General features: G+C 36.6%; 2 protein-coding genes and 1 long non-coding RNA gene across 7 annotated transcripts; 2 read left to right on the forward strand and 1 right to left on the reverse strand.

The window, feature by feature from the left end:
* The first annotated feature begins 7,694 nt into the window (after positions 1–7,694).
* Positions 7,695–10,314, forward strand: LOC127258388 (uncharacterized). The gene is made up of 2 exons (XM_051285208.1): positions 7,695–8,229; positions 8,312–10,314. Exons 1-2 carry the CDS (start codon positions 7,695–7,697, stop codon positions 10,312–10,314), a joined length of 2,538 nt encoding a protein of 845 aa, XP_051141165.1.
* Positions 10,315–10,392: 78 nt separating this feature from the next.
* On the forward strand, positions 10,393–10,956 carry LOC127258394 (uncharacterized). Its single transcript, XM_051285222.1, has one exon. The coding sequence runs from the start codon at positions 10,393–10,395 to the stop codon at positions 10,954–10,956; it is 564 nt and encodes a 187-aa protein (XP_051141179.1).
* Positions 10,957–13,431: 2,475 nt separating this feature from the next.
* Positions 13,432–17,202, reverse strand: LOC127259128 (uncharacterized). Of its 5 annotated transcripts, none has more exons than XR_007840434.1 (7): positions 17,070–17,202; positions 16,702–16,774; positions 16,552–16,601; positions 14,565–14,674; positions 14,247–14,413; positions 13,904–13,990; positions 13,432–13,767 (listed from the first exon to the last, which is right to left on the reverse strand). It is a non-coding gene; the product is annotated as an uncharacterized LOC127259128 (long non-coding RNA). The 5 variants fall into 5 exon arrangements; XR_007840433.1 differs by having other exon boundaries at positions 16,552–16,620; XR_007840436.1 differs by having other exon boundaries at positions 13,432–13,777; positions 16,552–16,620.
* Between the last annotated feature and the right edge of the window lie 6,757 nt (positions 17,203–23,959).

Here is a 23,959-nt window from a genome sequence, read left to right on the forward strand (position 1 = left end):
TACAATTTGCCAAAGGCTGCCAGGAATGTCAGAGACATGGAAATTTAAACCATTTGCCAGTAACCGAATTGCAATTCTTGGCAAAGCCATGGCCTTTTAAATCATGGGCTATGGATATTATTGGTAAAATACATCCTGCTTCATCGAAACACCATTGTTTCATATTGGTCGCGACTGACTACTTTACCAAATGGGTAGAAGCAGTTGCTTTGAAAAATGTGGATCAGAAGGAAGTGATAGACTTCGTTTTGAATCAAATTATTTACAGATATGGTATTCCTCAGTCTATAACAACCGACCAAGGCTTGGTTTTCACAGGGGAAAAGTTCTCTAATTTCTTGGCAGAATTCGGTGTTCGATTACACCATTCGTCACCTTATTATCCCCAAGCCAATGGACAAGCGGAAGCAGCAAATAAGATCATTATTGGGATTATAAAGAAGATGGTTGAAGGAAACCCAAGAAAGTGGCATTTGTTATTGTCTCAGGCTTTATGGGCACATAGGAACACCAGAAATACGGCCACAGGGTTCTCACCTTACCAACTCACGTTTGGCCAAGATGCTGTTTTACCAGCCGAAATTCGAGTATCATCTGGCCGAACAGAGTTTACTGATAGTGATCTTACAAAAGAATACCAACAACTTATGTTGCAACAGCTGGAGGATTTGGATGTTAACCGACTTCATGCAATAGGTCGAAGTGTGAAATAGAGTGAAATCAGAGCAAGGACTTACGGAAAGAAAGTTCTTTACAAGACATTCCAAAAAGGAGACCTAGTCTGGAAGACCATCCTTCCTACATATAAGAAGACTGACCAATTGGGAAAGTGGTCACCGAATTGGGAAGGACCATACATTGTTCAAAAAGATATTGGGAATGGCGCTTTCATTATTGTAAATCATGAAGGGAGAAGAGTACATGATTGTATTAATGCTAAATATCTGAAGAGGTATTATCCTGCCTTTTCAGATAACAAAATTGCCTGAAACAAAATATTATTTTCAGAACCCATTTATGGGGTTCGGGTTCGAACCTATTTAAAGGTTCATTTCTGTTAGTCATCATGTGTTTGCGAGAAATTTTCTGCCTCTGAATCAGACTTTTCATCCCAGTGAGTGGATATTAGCTCTGGTTCTTCTTCAATAAGATCTTCCAAATCTGGTCGGTACCTTTCCCATTGGCTTTGCATGTCGTCTAGATCTTGATGAGTACGTGCTTGCATGTCTGTTAGGGCTTGATGTTCACGGTCAACAATGGTGCGCAATCTTGAAAAGACTTTTCGTTGATTGGAAAATATATTATCCCAACCAAGATCTGGAAGTATGGTTGCTGCGTGATTTTCGATCATTTCCATGTGATGATGAAGATCAGGAATGCGGCTAAGGATGTCACGAAGAGGTTCATATCCCTCGATGATTTTTTCCATCAGGCGGATGACGCGATGAATGGTTCTTCTTCCTCGTTGGGAGAATCGGAATTTGAAGTCTAGTTGCTTGAGTATATGTAACAAGTCTTCTGCATGGCCTCCAATAGGGTGATTACCCACAAAGAAGGGTTGAAGGACACCTTCCCAGTTGCTTGATGGAACATGAGGTCGGTCATTCGCCATGTTTGTTAACACTTCAAGTGTTTTGATTTTCAAATCTGCCTTGGAATGTGTTTCTTAAAATGTGAGAAACAGTGTTCTTTTAAAGAAGGAGTTTGTTTTGATTCCTACAAAGTTGGAAATAAAAGGTGATCCTTGTTTTGTGAGAGGAAAGAAAAATGGATTACTAAGTCAAATGTTGTTACAAAGGGGGAAATATTACAACAGTGCCCCTAGGGCAGTTTTTATATGTGTCCATTTGATTTCATCCCTGGATAGCCTTCTGGTATTGGCAGCCGTCTGATATCTTATGATGAATTGGGATCGGGCTTGGGTTTTCAGCTCTTGATCCAATTCAGCTTCATTCTTGGTATACCTCTCAAGTAGACGCTGCTCATTGGTAATTTGCTTATCCAGGGTAGACTGTTCTTTCCTTAGTTCCCGCAATTCTGCCTCCTTTTTCTGAATGGCTTCATCAACTTGAGCCTTCGTGCTAAGGAGACCGCCCAGCCTTCCAGTAGTCTGCTGAAGGGATTCTCGGGTCTTAGCCAAAGAATTCTGCAGCGTTGTTTGATCGAAGTCGGGCTGGGAGGTTTCGGCTGACAGGAGTCCAATGACTAGTATTTCAGTCTTGAGCTCTGTAAGTCTTTCCATCAGCCGATGCAGAATGGGGACGGCTGGCGATTCCGTCGGAGTGTAGAAGAGAAGGCCACCAACCGTCTGAATGAGTTTGTCCACTAAGTCGGATCTCAATTCTGACAGGGGATGGTTAATGGCCTCAGTGAATATAGTTCGGGCCTCCGCCGGAACCGGAACAGTCGATAGGACAGCTAAGTCCGAAGGCCCCTGCAAGTCCTACAATGTCAATAAGTATTCCAAGGGAGGTGCAAATTTATTCAGATAAGATATGTGTTACCTCTGGGCGGACTGCTGTCAGTGAGGGGGGCAGCAATGAGGTCGGTCGAGTAGGGCAGACAGCTGGTATAACAGCAGCCGACTCGTCGGCTGCTGCGAATGGTCGCTGAGGTGCCGACCTGGGTCCCTATTGAAAGTAGTATGTAAAACAGTTAGTGTTTTCTGAAAGAAACATTGTAGCATGGGTTGGTTTAATCTTACCAAATTCACAGAAGTCTCCGATTCGGATGAAGACATTTCTTCCATTTCTGGAGGTTGGGCTGCCGCAGGTGGTTCTTCTGCCTGCCACTCGATGGCTAGAGGGAGCGCCGCTGCTGGCTGGGCGGCTGCAGGTTGGGCGGCTGCTTCTAGAGCCACTGCAGCCGGGATCTCTGGGGCACCTTCGATTTCGGGATCAGCAACATCAAGGATGTCGTTTTGAGGGTCAGCTTCGGCGAGGGCAGTTGGTCTTTCCTTCGAAATGGATGAGTCTGATGCCATGTATGGCGGGCGACCCATCTGGGAAGTAGTTCCCTCGCTGTCAGAAGAGACCCTTGCTGCTGATCCGATGGGTGAAGGTGTCTGTGAAAAAATCATGGAAATGTTGGTTGTTAAATATATCAGAGTTGATCATTAGAATCCTAAGTATTGCTGATGAGAGAACTTACTGGTTCTCTAGGCACTACTGGTAAAGATTGCCTCCTGGTCGGGTGCCTGGCCCGACCGCTCCTCGGTGCAGGAGGAAGAGTTTGCCTCCTCGTCGGGTCCTCCGCCCGACTGCTCATTGGCAAAGTGAGAAGTGGAGTAGGGGTTTGGAGAGGAACTGCCTCAGTCGGGACCAAAGGTTGGTCGGCCGGGGCTGGCGTCGGTTGTGTGGTCGGTGCTGCCAAGGTCGGTTCTGAGGAATGAAATGAGTGCCATCAAAGTTAAGAATAGTGAATTGGTTCACGGTTGTAAGGAAAAAATTACCTATTCGGGGTCGGGTCCTTGCGGACATCCTTGTAGTTCCAAGGTCCGCTGGTGCTTGCTGGTCGGCCCCAGAGGTCGGGGGTGTTGGCAGCTGGGACGCTTTCCTTTTTCGCGTTGGAGCACTAGACCCGATCCCCGGGGCGGCTGTTTGTTGTTGAGTGCTAGTATGTCTAGCCGCCCCTAGAACCAATCCTTGGGGGGGAAGGAGTATGTTCAGCAACCGACCCTCATCAGGGGAGATCAGGGGCCATACAACCGACCACCATTCATTGAATGTTTCTACAGTCTCAGGGTTGGAGCGGAAAGGAATATAAGAATTGGAAGTTATATACGTGATGAGTAGGAAGAACACATTTGGAAGGGGAAACAATAACGTACCTACAAAGCCAAAAAAGGATAAAGGCAGTATGCTCCGGGTCGGTTACAGGGGTCCCTGGAGCCCCTTGCTGGTCGGTTGCGAACTTTGTCCAACCCCATTCCTTCACACCTTGTAAAGACCACCCTGGATGGTCTTCTGATGGCTCCTGCCCATCTAGGGCTCCCATTACAGGGTCTTCACCCACGACTGGGAGATGCGCGATCATTGCCACGTCCATAAGAGTTGGACCAAAGGGGCCAGAGGGTAGGAGGAAAGTCCCATTTTCCGCATTCCAGAAGGCAGACATGGCCAACAGCACCTTCTCATGCAGGTTGATAGGCATGGTGGACAGTAGTATGGCTTGGTCGATTTTTTGCGATCGCCATTGGGCCTGGAAGTGTTCTGCTACCCGTCGATACCAAGCGCGGTAAGGATCTTTTGGGTCTGTGAGATGGGTTTTGATGCTGTCTCGAATGCGAACTGCTTGGTAGTTAGGATTGTTGATAGCCAAGGAATTTCGGGATTCCAAAACTTCCCTCATCCGATTTGAGTCTTCAGGAGTAGTGTAGTATGGACGGATCGTCGGAGTTAGTACTTTCGAGGCTGAAAATGGGCCCTCCGGGAGGGTTCCGTCGAAAGGAAGGGCAGGAATGTATTGATTCGCCATAGTTAGAGTGTTTTGGGATTGTGATTCACAAAGGCTTGTATTGCGGAGAAGGAAGTTAACCAGGAGTATTGCAGTAACTGGTGCAGTTGCTAAGGGAATTTTTCAAGAAGGTAGTGATTTATGAACTTCCAAACATTGATTGTTAAATGGCGTTTGAAAGTCCCTTGGCGGCGGGCAAGTTGTTACGTACGAAATTTAGAATTAGGTTAAAAGCCCAAGGTAAAAAGAAGAATGGGCCTAGCAATAGGGTTGATTGAACTGGCTGAAGGACACCGTGAGGAAATCAAGGAAAATAGATTTATTTCTAAGGAAAATACAAGACGGAAGGTCCTCAGGTCGGTAGGTCCTCAAGACGGAAGGTCCTCAAGACGGAAGGTCCTCAGGGCGGAAAGACCTCAGGTCGGAAGGTCTTCAGGTCGGGAGGTCCTCAAGACGGAAGGTCCTCAAGACGGAAGGTCCTCAGGGCGGAAAGACCTCAGGTCGGAAGGATCTCAGGTCGGTAGGTCCTCAAGACGGAAAGACCTCAAGTCGGAAGGTCTTCAGGTCGGGAGGTCCTCAAGATGGAAAGACCTCAGGTCGGAAGGTCTTCAGGTCGGGAGGTTCTCAAGATGGAAAGACCTCAGGTCGGAAGGTCTTCAGGTCGGGAGGTCCTCAAGATGGAAAGACCTCAGGTCGGAAGGATCTCAGGTCGGTAGGTCCTCAAGACGGAAAGACCTCAGGTCGGAAGGTCTTCAGGTCGGGAGGTCCTCAAGACGGAAAGTCATCAGGACGGAAGGTCTTCAGGTCGGTAGGTCCTCAAGACGGAAAGTCATCAGGACGGGAAGTCCGCAGGTCGGGAGGCTTTCAGGTCGGGAAAAGGAAGAAAGTTAAGATCTCAAGAATTGATCCAAATCCAGACCGAAGTCGGGCAGACGCGGAGGTCTGTTAAGAGGAAGGTCGGGCAAGGAAGAGGTACGGACAGACGCGGAGGTCTTCGGTCGAAGACGGAGGGCGGCTGATGCGGAGGTCGGCCCAAGTGAGGTCGGGCGAAGAAGCAGGTCGGGCGAAGGACGAAGTCGGGCCAAAAGAGCGGAAGGTCTGTGGTCGGCTCAAAGAGTGAAATATAAGGATAATTTTGGTCTGCTGAGGACACGTGTCAGCATGAAAAGGGTTGGAAGACGGTTGGGAAGGAGACGTTGTAACCGTTCGGGTGACGGTTTTCAGTACGGTTTCCCAGAGAATATTTAAAGGTTTGAATCATCATTTGGCAAGACATCTTCAATCAACTTCAACAAAGCAAAGTCAGATTTGGGGATCACCACTTTAAATTTCAGTATTTTATTTTCCAGTTTAGTTTCTGTACCGTACAGTGTTTAGAGATTCCTAATCTCAGGCACTAATTAATCAAGTTTAAGGATATTTTTCATATCTTTGAATTTTACTTTATTTTTGTTGAAAAATTACATCAACAATTTGTTTAATAAATCAATTTATATTTGAATGTGAATATAATTTATTGATTTTGTTTAGAGCAATTTTGATGTTGGTGTTTCATTTTTAATTTTAATTATAAAGATATTTATTAATAAATATTTGTGTTCTTATTAGATGAAGATATTGTGCCATCTTCCGTTGAAGAACATCGCCAAAAATGCACAAATTTGGGGATCGCAAATAATATTGTGGATCAAGATATTAATATATTAAATATATTTATCATATATGCGTTTACAAATAATTTATATATTTATTTAATATAAACTTATCATGTTTATTTGTTTTTTATTGTTAGTATCAACTTATATTTATTTAATATAATCAATTTTATTTGAATACGATTTTATTATCTATTTTAATTATAAATATACTTATGAATAAATATTTGTATTCTTTTTTTTAGATGGAGATATTGTACTACCTTCCGTTGAAGAACATCGCCAAGAACATACAAATTTGGAAATAAAAAATAATATTGTGGATCAAGGTAATAATATATTAAATATATTTATCATTTAACATGCATTTACTAATAATTTATATTTTTGCTTAATATATTGCTAGAAATTAGAATCTAAGATCCAAAAAGTATAAATAAAACAAAATAGATACGGTTTTAATATTTATTAAGTATACAACAATATCAATTAGTATACATATAAACAATAAATCAAAAGTGTCGACCAATTAAAAAAAAAAAAAGAAAAGAACAAAAAATAAGAAAAAATGTTAGAAATTCTTGCTTTTCCTTTGTACTCTTGTTACATGGAAATATTCTATTCTTATGAATAAATTTAAAACTATATCTATTTTTGTCAGCTCTAATAGCACTTATAAACAACTTCTATTAGTCTTTATGTTTTTTCTTTTTATATAAAAATTTTCGTTAAACTTCAATACTATTTTTCTTTCAGTTATACCTCGAGTAATGTCAACTTGTGCTACAACAACATCAATTTTAAGTGAAAGAACTATTATTTGTCAGTTCTGTGGCGCATTTATGTGGTTTGAGGAAAGACTTATCCGTAGTCCTAAAGAAACTCCCAAATTTGGCTTATGTTGTAACAGTGGAAAGGTGTTTTTGCCTTCGTTGCCAAATCCTCCAGATTATTTAGATGGTCTACTAAAAGATCGTAGTTTTATGGAAAATATCAAATTATTTAATTCGATCTTTAGTTTCATATCAATTGGTGGAAAAATTGATAGATCAGTTCAAGATGGGAGGGGACCATTTTGTTATAGAATTTCTGGAGAGAATTTTCACTTAATTGGATCATTGGTTCCCCTCTGTAGGAGAGCATAATAAATTTGTTCAGTTGTACATTTGTGACACTGAGAATGAAGTGCGTAATCGACTATCTATCTTAGGAAAAGATAGGTGTACTCCCGAATTTTCTTCTATAGTTGAGGGTTTAAAACTTATGTTGGATGATGTGAACCCTTATGTTCAAGTTTTCCGTTCTGCGAGAGATGCATTACAACGTGATAGGGGAATTGATTTACGTGTACGGATTCTGAATAACAGAGATAATCGACAGTACACAATGCCTTCTACGAATGAGATTGCCGCTTTGATTATTGGTCAAGATAGAAATATCGTACAAAGTCGCGATATTATTGTCTGCAAAACAGATGGATATTTAAAGCGTATTAGTGAGACTCATCCTTCTTAAATTCCATTACAATATCCATTACTTTTTCCACACGGTAGTGATGGGTGGAGAGATGGGATTCCTTACAAAATGTTGGGAAACATGAAAAATGAAGATGTTTCAATGCGAGAATTTTGGGCATTTCGCTTCCAACACAGAATGGAAGGCACAACTCTTCTACGAGGAGGACGTTTGTTTCAACAACTTGCAGTGGATTGTTATTCTGCAATTGAACAACACCGTTTGAATTATATAAAGACACATCAAGCTAAATTGCGTGTGGATTTATATCAAGGTCTCACTGGTGCTGTTGTTGTTGGGGATACAGATGCTAGTGCGGTGGGAATGAGGATAAGTCTACCATCTTCATTTACTGGAGGTCCTCGAAATATGTTGCAACATTATCATGATGCTTTAGCAATATGTAGAGCAATTGAACCTCCAGATTTTTTTATTACATTAACATGCAATCCAAAGTGGGTAGAAATTTCTAGAGATTTATCAAAATTTCCAAATCAATGTACAGAAGATCGTCCTGATATACTAGCAAGAGTATTCAGGATGAAACACAAAGAAATGTTACGTCTGTTGAAAGATAAAATGTTCTTTGGACAAGCAATTGCAGGTATATTACAATTTAATTTATATGTTTAAAATCATTCCAATATTGATAAAAATAGTTACTTATTAATGTTTATATACAACAGATGTTCATGTTATTGATTTTAAAAAACGAGGATTGCCCCATTCGCATATTACGTTGACTCTTCAAGATGGATTTAAACCAATCACTTCCGAAGAAATTGATAGGTATATATGTGCCGAAATTCCTGATAAAAATGTCGACCCACTTGCCTATAATATTGTTACAAGACAAATGGTTCATGGACCATGTGGAGTATACAATCTCAATGCTCCATGTATGGTGGATGGAAAGTGTAGTAAGCATTATCCAAAGAAGTTTTATCCACATACTACGATAGATAAAAATGGATTTGTTTCGTACAGATATAGATGTGATCCTTCAAAGACATTTTCTGTAAACGGTGTCAAGATGGACAATCGTTGGATTTTTCCATACAATCGAGATCTGCTTGTGTTGTTCAATGCTCACATAAACGTAGAGAAGTGTGCATCTCCAAAATTGATGAAGTACATGTACAAATACATGTGTAAGGGGACAGATCGGGCAATTGTTTCTCTTAAGAAAAATGTTAAAGATGCAATGAACAATGAGCAAAGACACAAAAGAATTGATGAATTCAAACAATACGTAGATTTTCGTTACATATCAGCAATTGAAGCTTGTTGGAGAATTTATAAATTTGAACTTCAGAAGTATTCCCCAGCAGTTGAACGTTTGCAGTTTCATTTGCCAAATCAACAGTTTGTAGTATTTCATGAAAGAGAGAGTTTAGTCAATGTTGTAGATCGTTTCGGTGTTCAACATACAATGTTGACAAGATGGTTTGAAGCCAACAAAAACAACGTTGCTGCACGAAGGCTAACTTATGTGAATTTCAGTTCTGAATGGGTTTGGAGAAAAAATACAAAAGACTGGGTTACTAGACAAAAGGGTAGGAGTATTGGGAGACTTCCATATGCACATCCAGGTTCATGGGAGAAATATTACTTGCGGATGTTACTCTATATTGTTTGTGGAGCACAATCTTTTGAGGATCTTTGGACATTCAATGGATATGTTTATTCTACCTTCAAGCAGGCATGCGCCGCACGTGGTTTACTGGATGATGACAATGAATGGCATGAAGCATTGTCTGAAGCTTCCAGCTGGGCTTCTTCTTCGAAATTGCGGAATATGTTTGCGACAATGCTTATGTTTTATGAGCTAACCAACCCTGTTAACTTATGGGAACAACATTGGAGGTCAATGGTTGATGATTTGCTCTATAATTTGAGAAGAGAGTCGAGAAATGACGTTCCTGTATGTGACATGGATCTCAAGGATTGGGGGCTTCAAGAAATTGAATTGATACTTAGCAAAAATGGTAGGAGTCTTGCAGATTTTCCTCCGATGCCACAACCATCGAGTAGATCATTTTCATATCTATCAAATAGACTGATACGAGAAGAGCTCGATTACAATGCAAGTAATGAAAAACAATTATTTCATTCATTGCATGCGGGATTGAATATTGATCAACTTCGTGCTTACAATGAAATTATTGAAGCTTATGAAGGTAAACATGGAGGGCTTTTCTTTGTCAATGGGAGTGGAGGAACGGGAAAGACATATTTGTGGAAGACCATTGTTCTTAAGTTTCGATCACAGAGAAAAATTGTACTATCAGTTGCATCATCTGGAATTGCAGTTTTATTACTGCCAGGGGGTCGAACCGCACATTCACGTTTTAAGATACCAATTGAATTGGATGAATCATCACATTGTTCCATTAATCTCAACTCCAATTTGGCACATTTGATTCGAGAGTACTCATTAATAATATGGGATGAGGCACCGATGATGCATCATCATGGATTTGAGGCAGTGAATAGAACATTGCAAGATATATTAAAAAGTTCTGAAATTTTTTGTCGTAATAAGCCTTTTGGAGGAAAGTTATGCATATTAGGGGGAGATTTTAAGCAAATCTTGCCTGTAGTAACTAAAGGAAGACGTGAGGCTATTGTGGAAGCTTATCTTCATAATTCTGAGTTATGGAATCAATGCAAAGTTATCCATTTGTAAATGAATATGAGATTGGTTTCGCGAGATGGCTCACGAGACTCACTTCATGAAATACGTCATTTTGCCGAATGGGTAAATATGATAGGAGAAGGAAAAGTTAAATATCTGAAATTTCAAGATGGTGAGGAATCTGATTGGATTAAAATCCCAGAGCAGTTTTTATTCAATGATGGAGATAATAACATCAATTCTCTTATGACAAAAACATATCCCAATTTGCTCGAGAGGTATAAAGATTCTGCTTATCTGAAAGAACGAGCCATTTTAGCACCAAAAAATGAGGATGTTGATGAAATTAATTCCATAATGGTATCTATGATTCCTGCTGGTATCCGGAAGTATTATAGTGCCGATACTGTAGCACCGGGTGAAGCTCAAAATTCAGAACAACATTTAAATCCTCCCAAGCTGTTGAATATGATAAATCTTTTTGGATTTCCTAATCATTTTCTGGAGCTTAAAGAAGGCACACCAATAATTCTTCTCAGGAATATCAATCAATCATTGGGTCTTTGCAATAGAACTCAACTTACTATTCCAAAGTTGGGTGATAAAGTTCTTGAGGCGCGAATTATCAGTGGTTCTCATGTAGGTGAGGAAGTGTTAATTCCACGGATCATATTGACCACAACTCAAACTTAAACATACGTTCAGATGAAAAGAAGACAATTTCCAATTAAGCTGGCATTTACAATGACAATAAACAAGACTCAGGGTTAAACACTTGATAGTGTTGGGTTATATTTACCAAATCCTGTTTTTTGTCATGGTATGTTATATGTTGCATTGTCACGAGTGACAAATCCATTTGGATTAAAGATTTTCATCCTCAATAGAGATGGAGTCCCTTCCAATTGTACCAGGAATATAGTGTATCTAGAAGTACTTTATTGTATTCGTCATTAGGCTTTATTTTCCCTTCTATTTTTGATAAAACTATGCATTTCATATTGTGCTCATTTGTAATAAATTATGATCCTATTGATTATGTGAATTATTTTATTAATTGATATTATTATACATTTATTTAACTTATTTCAATAATGCAGGTGCAATTGTTCAAGGATTGAAAAATTTAACACCAGAGTGTGAAAATATTAGTATCAAAGTTCGATTAATTAGATTGTTGGATGTGCGAAATCCAAATTCTAATGTAAGAGTTTTGAAGATGTTGTTCATTGATAGTAACGTAAGTATATATATATAACTACATTCCATAGTTACATATCTACAATTTAGATAATATTATTTTATTGTTGTAATTTACATTTGTTCCTTATGACAATTTTGGCTGCAGGGATTTGTCATGCAAGGCGTAGTTCATGGGATTAATATAGACCAATTCAGCTCATGTCTTACATAAGGGGTTATTTATAACATCTATAACGCACATGTGATAATAACAGATAAAATACACAGATTAGTACCTCATTCTTACCAATTAATACTGCGGCATAATGTGACCATCGAAGATTCACATGATTCTGACGAGAATTTTCCGCGAGAATTCCACAGTATTGTCCCTCTGAATGAATTGCATTGTTATGTGAACAAGGAAGACCAACTAATTGGTATATTGAACTATAAGTATATGCATATAATGATCTACTAATATTAAACTTATATTTATTTTGATAAAATTTATGCAGATGTATTCGGATTGGTTGTTTACGCGAATGATTGGTATTTATCCGAGAATGGATATCCGATGCGTGAGATTATTCTTCTGGATACAAGGTACATTGGTAATTTCTATTTCTTTCCTTTTTTTTTCAGTACCAAAATAAATTATATTTACTTTTCTTTTATGTATATATATAAGTATGGCAGTCGTTCGCATGATTCTACGTATCAAACATGCAATGGATGACGGTGAAGTGCTAAAGAATATATATCAAAAAAATATTACTCTATGGGCATGTGGTGTCATGGTAAAGAATTTTGAAGGTATATAGTTAATTCTCTATTATATTTTTATTTAAATTACACTATCATCTTTATATTGATTATATTAATATTCGCATATTTATTTTTCTATAATTTTATAGGTACTTGTGTTTACACACATCATTATACTAAGATTTATATAAACTCACCAACGACCTTCAACGAAACTTTTCATAATTGGTGAGTAATTAAATTTAATATATATCAATTAGTTTTTTCTAGTCTTAAATTTATAATTGATTTAAACTATTTATTATAGGTTTAGAGGTGATTGTTGTGCGGAGAAATTGGTATCTTTCTTTAGGTCAAGAATATTTTCAATATCAGACTTATTGAAAATATCAAATTCCAAGCGAATCAGGATACGCGATTTCAGACATGAAGATGGGGTCAGATATATTATTTTAAATATATTTTTACCTATATTATTAATATTATATGAAATAATTACCATAAATTTTGCAGGTAAAATTTTTCCGATTGATTGTGCGTGTCCAAGAAATTAATATTGATAGGATGTGGGACATTTTAACTAATTTTGCATATCAAGTTTTTATTAATGTGTATGATAGCAGTGGGACAATGGAATTCAAGTTATTCGACAAATATCTCAAATATATATTTTATGTTGAAGATCCTTCTGTCAAATCCATGACAACTCAGGTATATTTTATATGTTAGTTTTATATAATTTGAATTTGCAAATATATTTATATGTTAGTTTTATAGAATTTGAAACTATAACATATTTTTTATATCTTATTACTTATATTTTCAGAGAAATGGAAAGCCATTGCTCAAAAATTATTTGAGTGCATTTATTGACAGAGCGTTCACATTTATCGTTCCTGTGCCTCCAACATTTGCAAGACCAAATGCTCCATCTCCGGTGTTTCAAGTTATAAGAGTAGATTGGTGTGAAGAATATGCACATATGTTATAAAAAGATCGTCACAATTATAATTTTTTTTTCTATTTAATGAAATTTCAAAATTTATTGATATTTGATAAAAAAAAAAAAAAACTTTACTTAAATTTTATGATTTCTATTATCCCTGAGATGTATATTATTTTTAATTTATTTTACTTTTACTTATATTTAGATAATATTAAATTATTAATATTATATTGATTTCATAAATTACAATTAAAATATGAATACTTAAAATATACAAAAATTAAAATATAAATAAATATATATAATTATATTACAATATACCTAACATAATTTTACTGTGCGTAGCACGGGATTCATACTAGTAGTAATGAATGCAGCATCAATGAATACAGAGTTTTTTCAAAGACAGACATACAGACAATGAGAAGAAGATGATAATGCATGTCATGTGCATGCGTATACATCTATTCATGGAATGAATTATATGGAGTTAGTTACGAAACTCATTTGTTTGTTTTCCTTCTCCATTCCACACATAGATCATCGAACAGATCTTTAATGAAGCCAACAACATTCATCGGTATTTTGTGAAGCTGTGTATTGTAGTACTGCAACACCCTCCAAATGATTGCAAATTATTTAGTACATATTCCAACAATATGATGTTCAAAAACCATAAGTCTCTAAAATTATTATAGAACTTTTACTTAATAGAAAACCATGGAAGAAACATATAGAACTTACCTTTCTACTAAACCGGTCAGATCATCCTTTGAGAAGAATGAAAAGCTCTCGATTGTTGAGCATATCATAATTAATCAGTAGAGAAACCTACAAGAGTTCAGTTAACCAGTATTTCTCCTACATATTAATATTCATTCGTTGTATTTACATACAAGACTGATTGATAAGATCAAAAAATTTAAAGTTCATTGTTTACTCCAAGGGCTTTATACTTTGCATCTCATCTCAGCTGCCACATTTTACCAATCATCGGACAAGAAAGTAGATGGGAAATTATTTATGGTATCTTGGACAAATTTTGTAACATTACGAGTAGGTATTAGCGAAAAGTATAGAAGAGTACCTGCTGAACATCCAGTCCTCTAGCCCAAACATCTGTTGTGATAAGAACTTAGGTTTGGCCAGACCGAAATTCATTCATAATTGCATCTAATTCCTTTTGAGGCATATCCCATGCATGGATAAAACGGTGAAGCTATTCTCATGCATTTTTCAAGAGGGCCAATCAATCTGATACAAATAAAAGGCGAGCATAAAAATACTTGCCTAATTTATTCTCTTGACTCATAACTATTGTGTACCATAAAGAAAAACATTGTATATGACTACCCTTTATTTAAAAGATTCAACATAGGAATGCAGATCTAACAAAAGAAATTACCTTTCATTTCGTATTGTAGAAGATCACAATCTGCTCTATTGTAAGGGTACACAAAGAGTGTCGAACTTCCATTCCTCTCTTTCTACTGTAACAAAAAACTGCTTGATGCTCTGTCATGGAAAAATAAGTGAGAATTCACAAAATGCAAGAACTATATGGTGTACCATCCGAAGAAATTAGATATCAATTCGCCAACCTTTCTACCAAAGAGGAAACTATTCACACTATGATTCACAAAATGTAAGAACTATATGGTGTACACTATGACTCAATCACTCACTTCTTCCTCCTTGGCGGATACTATATTATTATTTTATTATTTTGATAGCTATGGTAAGTAAGTTTTTCTTTTGAACCAAAGATATTAGAATAAAAATTACAAGGCAGCACATTACTATTATTTAAATTTACTGAATATAAATGTATTGAAATCATATAAAGCTATATCAGAAAAGCAATACATGTTGCTTGCAATTAGATCCCAAATATTGATTAAAAATAATACAAACACAACTACAGAACATGCTTGTGTGAGCCATGGGGAACAACAAAGGTAAAAGATATATACCATCAAATTCACATTCCAGACCTTATATAACAACATTAAGGATTCCATATATTATTTACATTTCTCACTTTAAATCTTCCCTTGCTTGTCTAGATTGTTTTAGAATATTTTAAATTAAGAAGATATCCATTAGGGATAGGAAATAAGTAAGCATACCCAAAAAAACTCACCAAATATAGGACATTGGATACGATGAGTTAATTTTTATTACATGAAAAGCAAACAAATACAGGTAAATGCAGTACTGCAGTAGAGACTTGATAAAGTATCAAGGAATCAAGCTTGTACAACAAATAAAAGAGCAATTCTCACTTACGTAAACTAACCATCGTAATAAAAGAGCAACAAATAAAATAACTAATAAGTTTAGGAAAAAATCCTTAAAAAAAAAAAAGCTTACTAAAACGAGTTGCAAATTTCCTTTTGACAAGAGCACCCCTTGAATCAAGAATGTAAACATAACAAACATAGTTCCCACTTTTGAAGAAAATGATAAACATAACAAAAATAGTGATGTGGCTGACTAAAAATGGAATGAGGAAGATAAAAACAACAATAAATTACAATTAGGCATAGAAGGTCAAATTAAATGAAATCATACACCTTCCGTCTTTATATTGAACCTGAAATAATTATGTGACTAATAACGAAAGATAAACACAACAAAAGGATATGCAAATATTCATTCTCCCGTATGAATTGATTTTTGGTTTTGTAAAGACCTCATGCGGCATTCACAAAAGAAGAACTCAATCCATTTAACATATATCATGTATTCATGTAACACAACAATCATTCCAATGTATAAGTATGTCAACATATACAAGAAAAAAAGCATCAAACTGCTAGATGTTGAAATGGAACATAACAAAAACGTTCACTGACTTTCTAGTTTCTCCCTACTTCCTGTCTATAGCATGGCATTCCTTTTGTTTCATATCTAAACTCTTTAACTACGAAAAAATGTTGTTAGTCCTTTTTGTAATTTCCATATCTATCACAATTCACAAACAACATAAATTTAGATTTCAAATGCTTTACTAATAAGTATGAATCACGGGCAGCAATGATAAGAAAAAAAGACATGCTGATCTAAAGCTTGGAAAATCATAATTTGGTCACCTACATTTCATTTGGTATACCATTCTCCACTCCTAGTTTTCCCCAACAATGCAAATGCAATCAAAACATTCATGCAATATCAAATAAGCTAAGGAAAAAGATTAAAGGCAGCCATCTCGTGACACCCAAAGAATAAATCATTATTATGTTTGAAAGCATTGAAGTAGCAGTTTGGTGCTCGTAATTACTTGAACGTTCTCCTTGACATGACTAAAACACAATTCACGTAAATGGAAAGAATGCAATTGCCAAATATAATCTTTGAAACTTCTTTTTAACACTAAACTATAGACTAACCTTTTTCTGCAAATTCAAAGCCTCCTTCCCCAACTTCCGATTTTGTTTTCCTGTCACAACAAACAACTCCTAGTAAAAGCATTTTTGATCGATCCTAAAAGTGTGGTCAAATAATTCTAAACTACTAAAGTCAATCACATTAAAACTTACTCAAATTTGAAAGACTTGGTCACTAGTCAAAGTCTTTTCTTTGCAGCATCCTCACTTTTTCACCAACCAAACACTAAAAAAAAATATTAAAAAGAGAAAGAGAGAAAGAGTGAAAAGAGAGCGAGCTAAGATCTCCACTTTAATCCTTGCCAAGAATTCAAACAATTCCTCACAAAATTCATAATTCATAATTTCACAAATCAAAGCATCTAATCAATCTCAAACCAAGAAATTTAGTTGTGGGAAACCTAGACGTTGAACTCTGATATCTTTATACACGTTATAGATAGATCGAAAGTGATTGGGGTCACTCACAAAACAAATCAATCAAAATCAAGGGTTTTCAAGAAAGGAAACCAAGAAAATACCATGTTGCCGAAACCAGTTCGTTATGGCTGCAAAACTCACCGGTGCGGCTGAAGAATGGTTGCGAAAGACGTCATTCTTTGATTTCATCCATGGGTATGTAGGGCTTCAAAATCGTATTTGAGAGGAAAAAGAGTGGAAATAACAATTTTGAAGTGTGGAATCAAATATACAAGGATGGGTCTTGAAAGTGTTTTGATTTTTTTTAATGTATTTATTTTTTTCTTTTTTAATAAAAAAATTATGTATATTTGATATTAATATTTTATTTTAAAAATATCATCATATTTTACTAGTTGTTACGGAATGTTTGCATTATAAATATTTTTAGGATGATATTTCATTCAAATTGTAATACTTACAAATATATTACCGTATCAAATAAAATATTAAGGTTGACTAAACTGAATATTATTTGTCACAATATTTATCGTAATTAAAAATACCATTTGTTACAAACATATTGTTATGATGGCTCAGTCCATTACAAAAGCCTATGTTTTTTTTTTTTGTACTGACTTCAATTTATATCATTTTTTTTTTTATTATAGTTTACTTAGAGGCCCAAATAAAATTAATTAATATTGATTATTGTCATTTTTATACTATGGTTTTTGTTGAAAGTAATGTGGAATGAAATATAATTTTATAAATAATTACTTCTCCTATCCCGTATAAAATCTCTTTTTTTCTATTTTTGTCTCTTCTATATAATTTGTCATTTTCTTTTCTGAAAAATTATTATACACTTTAATTATATTTTAAATTTAATAATTTATAATTTTTTTAATTTTAATTAATATATTTAGTTATTTTAATTTTAATATATAATTATTTATATTATATAATAATAATTTTGACTGATATATTTATTATTTATTTACTAATTATATATATATATATTTTTTAAATTCCCGTTTTTAAAACGTTGACACTTTTGGTGGGAATATTACTATGAGTCACTCTTATATATATGTACCAATAAGAAAAAAAAAAATAAATATTGAAAAAATTAATGTTTTGAATGGTGGATCGTACACTTTTAAAAAAATATACTAATATGGTTAATATGATATCATATTAATAATTATGAATTTTTATTGTTGGAAGTAGTTTGATCCAAAATATAACACTATATATTTTTACGTATAAAAATAAGATTAGGGTTTGAACCCAAGAATGATGAATGGATGGGCCCAGTGGTGGTCCAGTGGCGGGCCAGATCCATTCGGATGGGATAACTTTTTGGGTCCAACCGATCGGACGGTTGGACCTTCAGATTGCTTCTTCATCCGAGTTTGGACCTTGCGGTAGTTGGTTACAACGGTAACCGACAAGAAAATAGTTTTTGGACGGTTCAGAACCGACGTGGAAGCATTTTTTTTACGGTTCAAAGGTAACCAACGTGGAAACAGTTTTTTGACGGTTCAAAGGTAATCGGCGTGGAAGCAGTTTTTTGGGCGGTTCAAAGGTAACCAACATGAAAGTGGTTTTGGACGGTTTGGTTTGATACGTATATTAGTAGCCTCAGCGATAGAGAATGGGCATCTTCAATCAGATAAATTTTTCAAGAATCTTATTGGGGATCCTCTTTATTTACTGTTGTTTTACATTTTCTTTAACTCTTAGTTTATCACTTGAGGATTTATAGTCCCAAGTTTTATTGTTCAAATTTGAAATATAGCTTCAAATTTTACTTTTTATTGTTGAAATCATCATCAACAAATTGGTGACCACAGTGGGAGTGCGAAAAAAAATTGCTGATCCTACGTCTAACAAAAATTTTATACAACTCCGATTTTGTCGAGTCGTTGCAAAAAACTTCATGGCAGGTTCTCAAAATCAAAGCCTTAGCAGAGCCATCGGGGCCACGACGGAAACACCACCATCAATACCTACCACGGGGATTGTCTCCTAAATACCATCTGAATGGATAAATCATGTTCAACAAATGAAAAATCAACAAATAACAACCATGCAGATAATGTTGCATGAGCAAAAAAATGTGATACAAAAACATGTTAGATCAAGTTCTGTTGAGAATTTCACTTCACTCCGTGCCTTCACCTCCAAATATGTCTCTGTCGCACTTTTAGGCAAACTTCGCAGGGCTGTCATTCGTGGACAACACCATTCCAAGTACTACAGTCCCTAGTAGGGCAGAGAGAGGGAAAACTCTCCTTACTTTTCCAAATAATATCCCTCTGGGGACTCGGCCTGAGCCATTTCTGGCAGGTTTACAAAGGGATGACCGGCCTGGAGGTCATTCTCATGATCCCATTATGGTGTCAGACCATCATCCATTCAGATTGAACCCAGATGACGTTGCACATGTCCTAAGGGTCCATTTCGGTATGACTCCACAAGACCAATAGGCCCGCATATCAATGGCCATTTCCTGAGATAATCATCAATGAACATCCTCTTCCCAGGAATTATCGACCACCCGACTTCCACACATTCTCGGGGGAGGATGGTTCTTCTACTATTAGCATGTGGGACGCTTCACGGTTCAGTTGGGGGAAATTGGTAAAAATTCATTTTATAAGCTGTAGTTGTTTGGTCTATCCCTGAGCAAGATTGTTTTTTCTTGGTTTTTCAACCTGCCACTTGGACAAATACACACATGGGAAGGATTGGAGATAGGCTTTCACGCAAGGTTCTTCAATCATGTTCCAATGGTGTCTCTAACTGATTCATTGGAAATGAAACGGATGCCAGAAGAATATGCTACTCAATTTATAGAAAGGGTCCGTTTGATGAAGGGCAAATGTCCGACTGTGATAGAAGAAAAAGAGATGACCAATCTGGTGGTCCGAAACATGCATGGGCGGCTTCGAGAGGCATTAACCACCCATGATGTAGAAGATCTGGCTAGTCTAACTTCTAAAGCTAGGCGTTTGGAGTCATTATTAAGGGAAAAAGATCAAAACTTTCAGCGCCACAAGGTTCAACAGATGGCTAGCATGAAAGCAGAAGCATACACACCAGAGACTGATCCAATGGTCGAAGCAGAATAAATGGCGACGAGAAACCATACGTCTGCCCGAAATTGAAGCCTCTTCCAGGAACAAAAGGGAAAGATCAACCGACTTTTGAAAGTACTAAAGCAAATGAGATCTTTGATATCCTCCAGACGGATGGACAAATTCGGATTCCTAAAGGACAACGATTGGCGATGAAAGAAGAAATTAAAGGAAGACCTTAATGGAAGTGGCATAATTCCTTCACCCACAGTACAAGTCAGTGTACACATTTCAGGAAGAAGATTCAAAGGGCTATCAAAGTTGGATGCTTCAAATATGTCACCCTGGGGGTAGAACAACAACCTTCTCCCAAGGTAACAATGGCTACAATTGGAGTTGCTCCGAAGGGAAAACAGAAGGAAAAATTCAAATTTTGTAAAGACCAAGTTGCAGAAAAATAGGATTGCCTAGATGGAACGTATGAGGTAGAAATCAAAGATCAGCTTTTAGTACGGGACTAGCCAACAAGGAAGCCCTGTCCGGCTAATGATAATGATAAATGGAGTCGAAACAGGAAGCTATTACCGATCAACCTCGACCCTCGATTTTCAGATATGAATCGTACTCAGATTCGTAATGCTAAACATAGATATGCTGCTCGGCATGGCCACCATATTGATAGTCATAGGGAGTCCTCGGGCCCCAAACCTGAGATCCGGCATCAACCTAGTATTCGAGTATCTCTGGATACTGCCACAAATCACCGGACTATTAAAAAAGAGGATCAATAGAGGGTTGTTAAGAACAAGTGTTAAAGATGTCAATATTATAACAAGATTAATATAGATCCAGTCATAGGGGAGATCAAAGAAAATGGCCAAGGAATTCAATTCGGGCCTTCCCATCAACCAAGATTCAGCCAATTAAGGAAAAAACCACCGATTGGGCTTCGGGGCAATCTCTTTTCAGATCAAAATGACTGGGTTACATTGGTAACAACAAGAGCCAATATTTGAAGAACCAATTTGGGCTAGTTTAGCCAATAATTGTTTTGAGGAACCCGAATGGGCGAGGATAATGGACTCGGATCCATCAACAGATGGTCCCCTACCAATAGTTTTCTCTCATCTTCCTGAAGGAACGATACCTCATTTGAAGCCTCTTTATGACGATGCTCATATCTGTGGTAAACCAATCAGTAAGGTTTTTGTTGATAATGGTGCAGTCTTTAATGTTATGCCTTTATAAACACTTAAAAGACTAGACAAAGAGGTTTTTGATTTATCACCAATGGACATTGAAATGACAAGTTTCACAGGTCAGCCGACCAAGCCTAAAGGTATGATGGTAGCCCCAATAGAAGTGGGACCAAAAATAATATCCACTCTCTTCTTTGTGGTAGATGCAGATACTACATATTCAGTGCTGCTAGGAAGGGATTGGATTCATGCGTCCCAATGTGTGTCGTCATCTTTGCATCAACAACTGATGTTCTGGGAGGGTAATCAAGTTTTCAAAATGAAAGCTAGTGACAACCCTTTTGGTGTTTCAGAGACTGTGGAAGAATTTGTGCTTTACTCCGGCTATATTCCACCGATCTCTCAAATAGCTCTTGTTAGCAAATACCTATGGTGCGGCTAGAGGGTCAGCAATCAAGGGTATATGTTCTTTTAACAGAAAATTTCTCGCTTCAAGTGTTATGGCTCTTTGATAGCCAAAGCGTTTCTTATTTGACTAAGTTTACTATGGAAGTTTTCCCCGAGGTGGAAGATCATAACTCTTCGATGACAACCCGGGGCCGATCAGCTTCAAGACCGTTTGCGGCTGCAGGGGGACCCAAAGACGGGGGCCCAATCGCCGGAAGGTCTGCGGTAGGGGAGATGGCTGATCGGTTGGTGGTTGTTCGAGAGGAGCTGGCTGTGTTGGTCGGGAAATCACAATGTCTTGAATCTGAAGAAGCCACCAACAGATTGATTAGTTGGTATCTCAGGGTGCGTCGACTATGAAGAAGTTCGCCTCCTGGTCGGTTCCTCGGTCTGACCAATCACCGGCGGTTCCTCATGGGGTTGAGTAGACAGTGGCCCTGAACTTGATACCTGCAACAAATTTCATGATGATTGGAATACCTAATAGCTCAAAATTTTATAAAGAAAAGAAAGAAATATTACATGAGTGTCTTGGTTGGATGGCTGAATTACAGCAACAGTCGGTTGAGCTGCGATGGTAGTCGGTTGGTGTTTTGATGGTATTGGTGAGGTGGCATCAAATGAGAACCAACTGAAAGGGAAGCAAGGTATCCCTCTACTGCTTGACGGTCTACAGGGGTCAGTTTTGGCGTTGGTTGGGGAGCTGTTGTCTTTTTCTTCTGCTTCTTTGGCACACTAGACCCGGTCTCGGGGGCGGCTACTTGCCTCTTGTGCAGGGCCCGTGTTGGGACGGCTAGAAGAAGTTGGAATCATTTGGTCGGAAGCAGGAATCAGAGACCATGTGACCGATCACCACTCACAAAAAGGCTCAGCAGTCCAAGGTTCGGTTTTGAAAGGAAGGCGATGAAAGTTTGACTGAAACAGAGATTATACTATTGTTGTTGCAGAATCTCAACCGTCGTTTCTAACACTGATCGAGGGTGACGTTTGGGAGTCAGAGAAGTAGGAGACAAGTTGTTAAGTAGAAAAATAAGATTAGGGTTTGAACCCAGGAAGGATGAATGGATGGACCCAGCGGTGGTCCAATGGCGGGCCAGAATCATTCGGATTGTATGGTTTTTGGGCCTAACCGATCGGACGGTTGACCCTTCAGACTGCTTCTTCTTCCGAATTTGGACCTTGGGGCGGTTGGTTACAACGGTAACTGACAAGAAAATAGTTTTTGGACTATTCAAAACCGACGTTGAAGCAGTTTTTGGATGGTTTGTAACCGACGTGGAAGCAATTTTTTTACGGTTCAAAGGTAACCGACATGAAAACAATTTTTTGACAGTTCAAAGGTAATTGACGTGAAAGCGGTTTTTGGGCGGTTCAAAGGTAACCAACATGAAAGTGGTTCTGGACGGCTTGGTTTGATAAGTATATTACTAACCTCAGCGATAGAGAACGGACATCTTCAATCAAACAAAATTCCAACAATCTTATCGGGGATCCTCTTTATTTACTGTTGATTTAAATTTTCTTCCACTCTTAATTTATCACTTGAGGATTTATACTCCCAAGTTTTATTGTTCAAATTTAAATATAGCTTTAAATTTTACTCTGCATTGTTAAAATTATCATCATCAATTATTATTATTATTATTATTATTATTATTATTATTATTTTTATAAAAATGGTTAAAAATTTAAAATTATTAATTTAATATTATCTTTCTTAAATATTAAATTTATACTATTTTATAATATAGATTATCATATTTATAATAATAATTATAAAATTAGTTTTTTTTTGTTGAAAATAATATGAAATAAAATATAGGTGGTCATATATTATTTAAATATATATTGATATTGGTAATTATAATTTATTTTTTAAAAATTAATGCGGGACAAAATATCATAATTATTAGTATGATTCACCTTTATATTAATTAGAAATAAAATTAATTTATAATTAATTTTCTTGTTGCATGGAATTTGAGATAAAATATAATTTTATAAATAATACTTATATAGTATAACTCACTCTTATAAAAATTATAGTACATATAATTTACTGGTTGAAATTTAATTTTATCCAGATTATCTACTTAGAATAATTTATAATTCCAAAATTTTATACATTTTAAATTTAGAATTATTTTAAAAAAGAAGATAAAAAATAATAGAAAAAATAGAAAAAACAAGACTAAAATTTTTTTATACATTTTAAATTTAGAATTATTTTTAAAAAGAAGATAAAAGATAATAGAAAAAATAGAAAAAAAAGACTAAAAA

The sequence above is a fragment of the Andrographis paniculata genome, unplaced genomic scaffold (genome assembly GCF_009805555.1).
Source record: "Andrographis paniculata isolate CXL003 unplaced genomic scaffold, ASM980555v1 Contig14END, whole genome shotgun sequence".
NCBI lineage: Eukaryota > Viridiplantae > Streptophyta > Magnoliopsida > Lamiales > Acanthaceae > Andrographis > Andrographis paniculata.

Bases quoted from the DNA above. Each gene is read 5' to 3' on its own strand.
- LOC127258388 (XM_051285208.1), top strand. From the start codon at position 7,695: ATGTTGGGAAACATGAAAAATGAAGATGTTTCAATGCGAGAATTTTGG. The intron at 8,230-8,311 runs GTATATTACAAT...TATATACAACAG, and splicing joins CTTTGGACAAGCAATTGCAG to ATGTTCATGTTATTGATTTT.
- LOC127258394 (XM_051285222.1), top strand. From the start codon at position 10,393: ATGATAGGAGAAGGAAAAGTTAAATATCTGAAATTTCAAGATGGTGAG.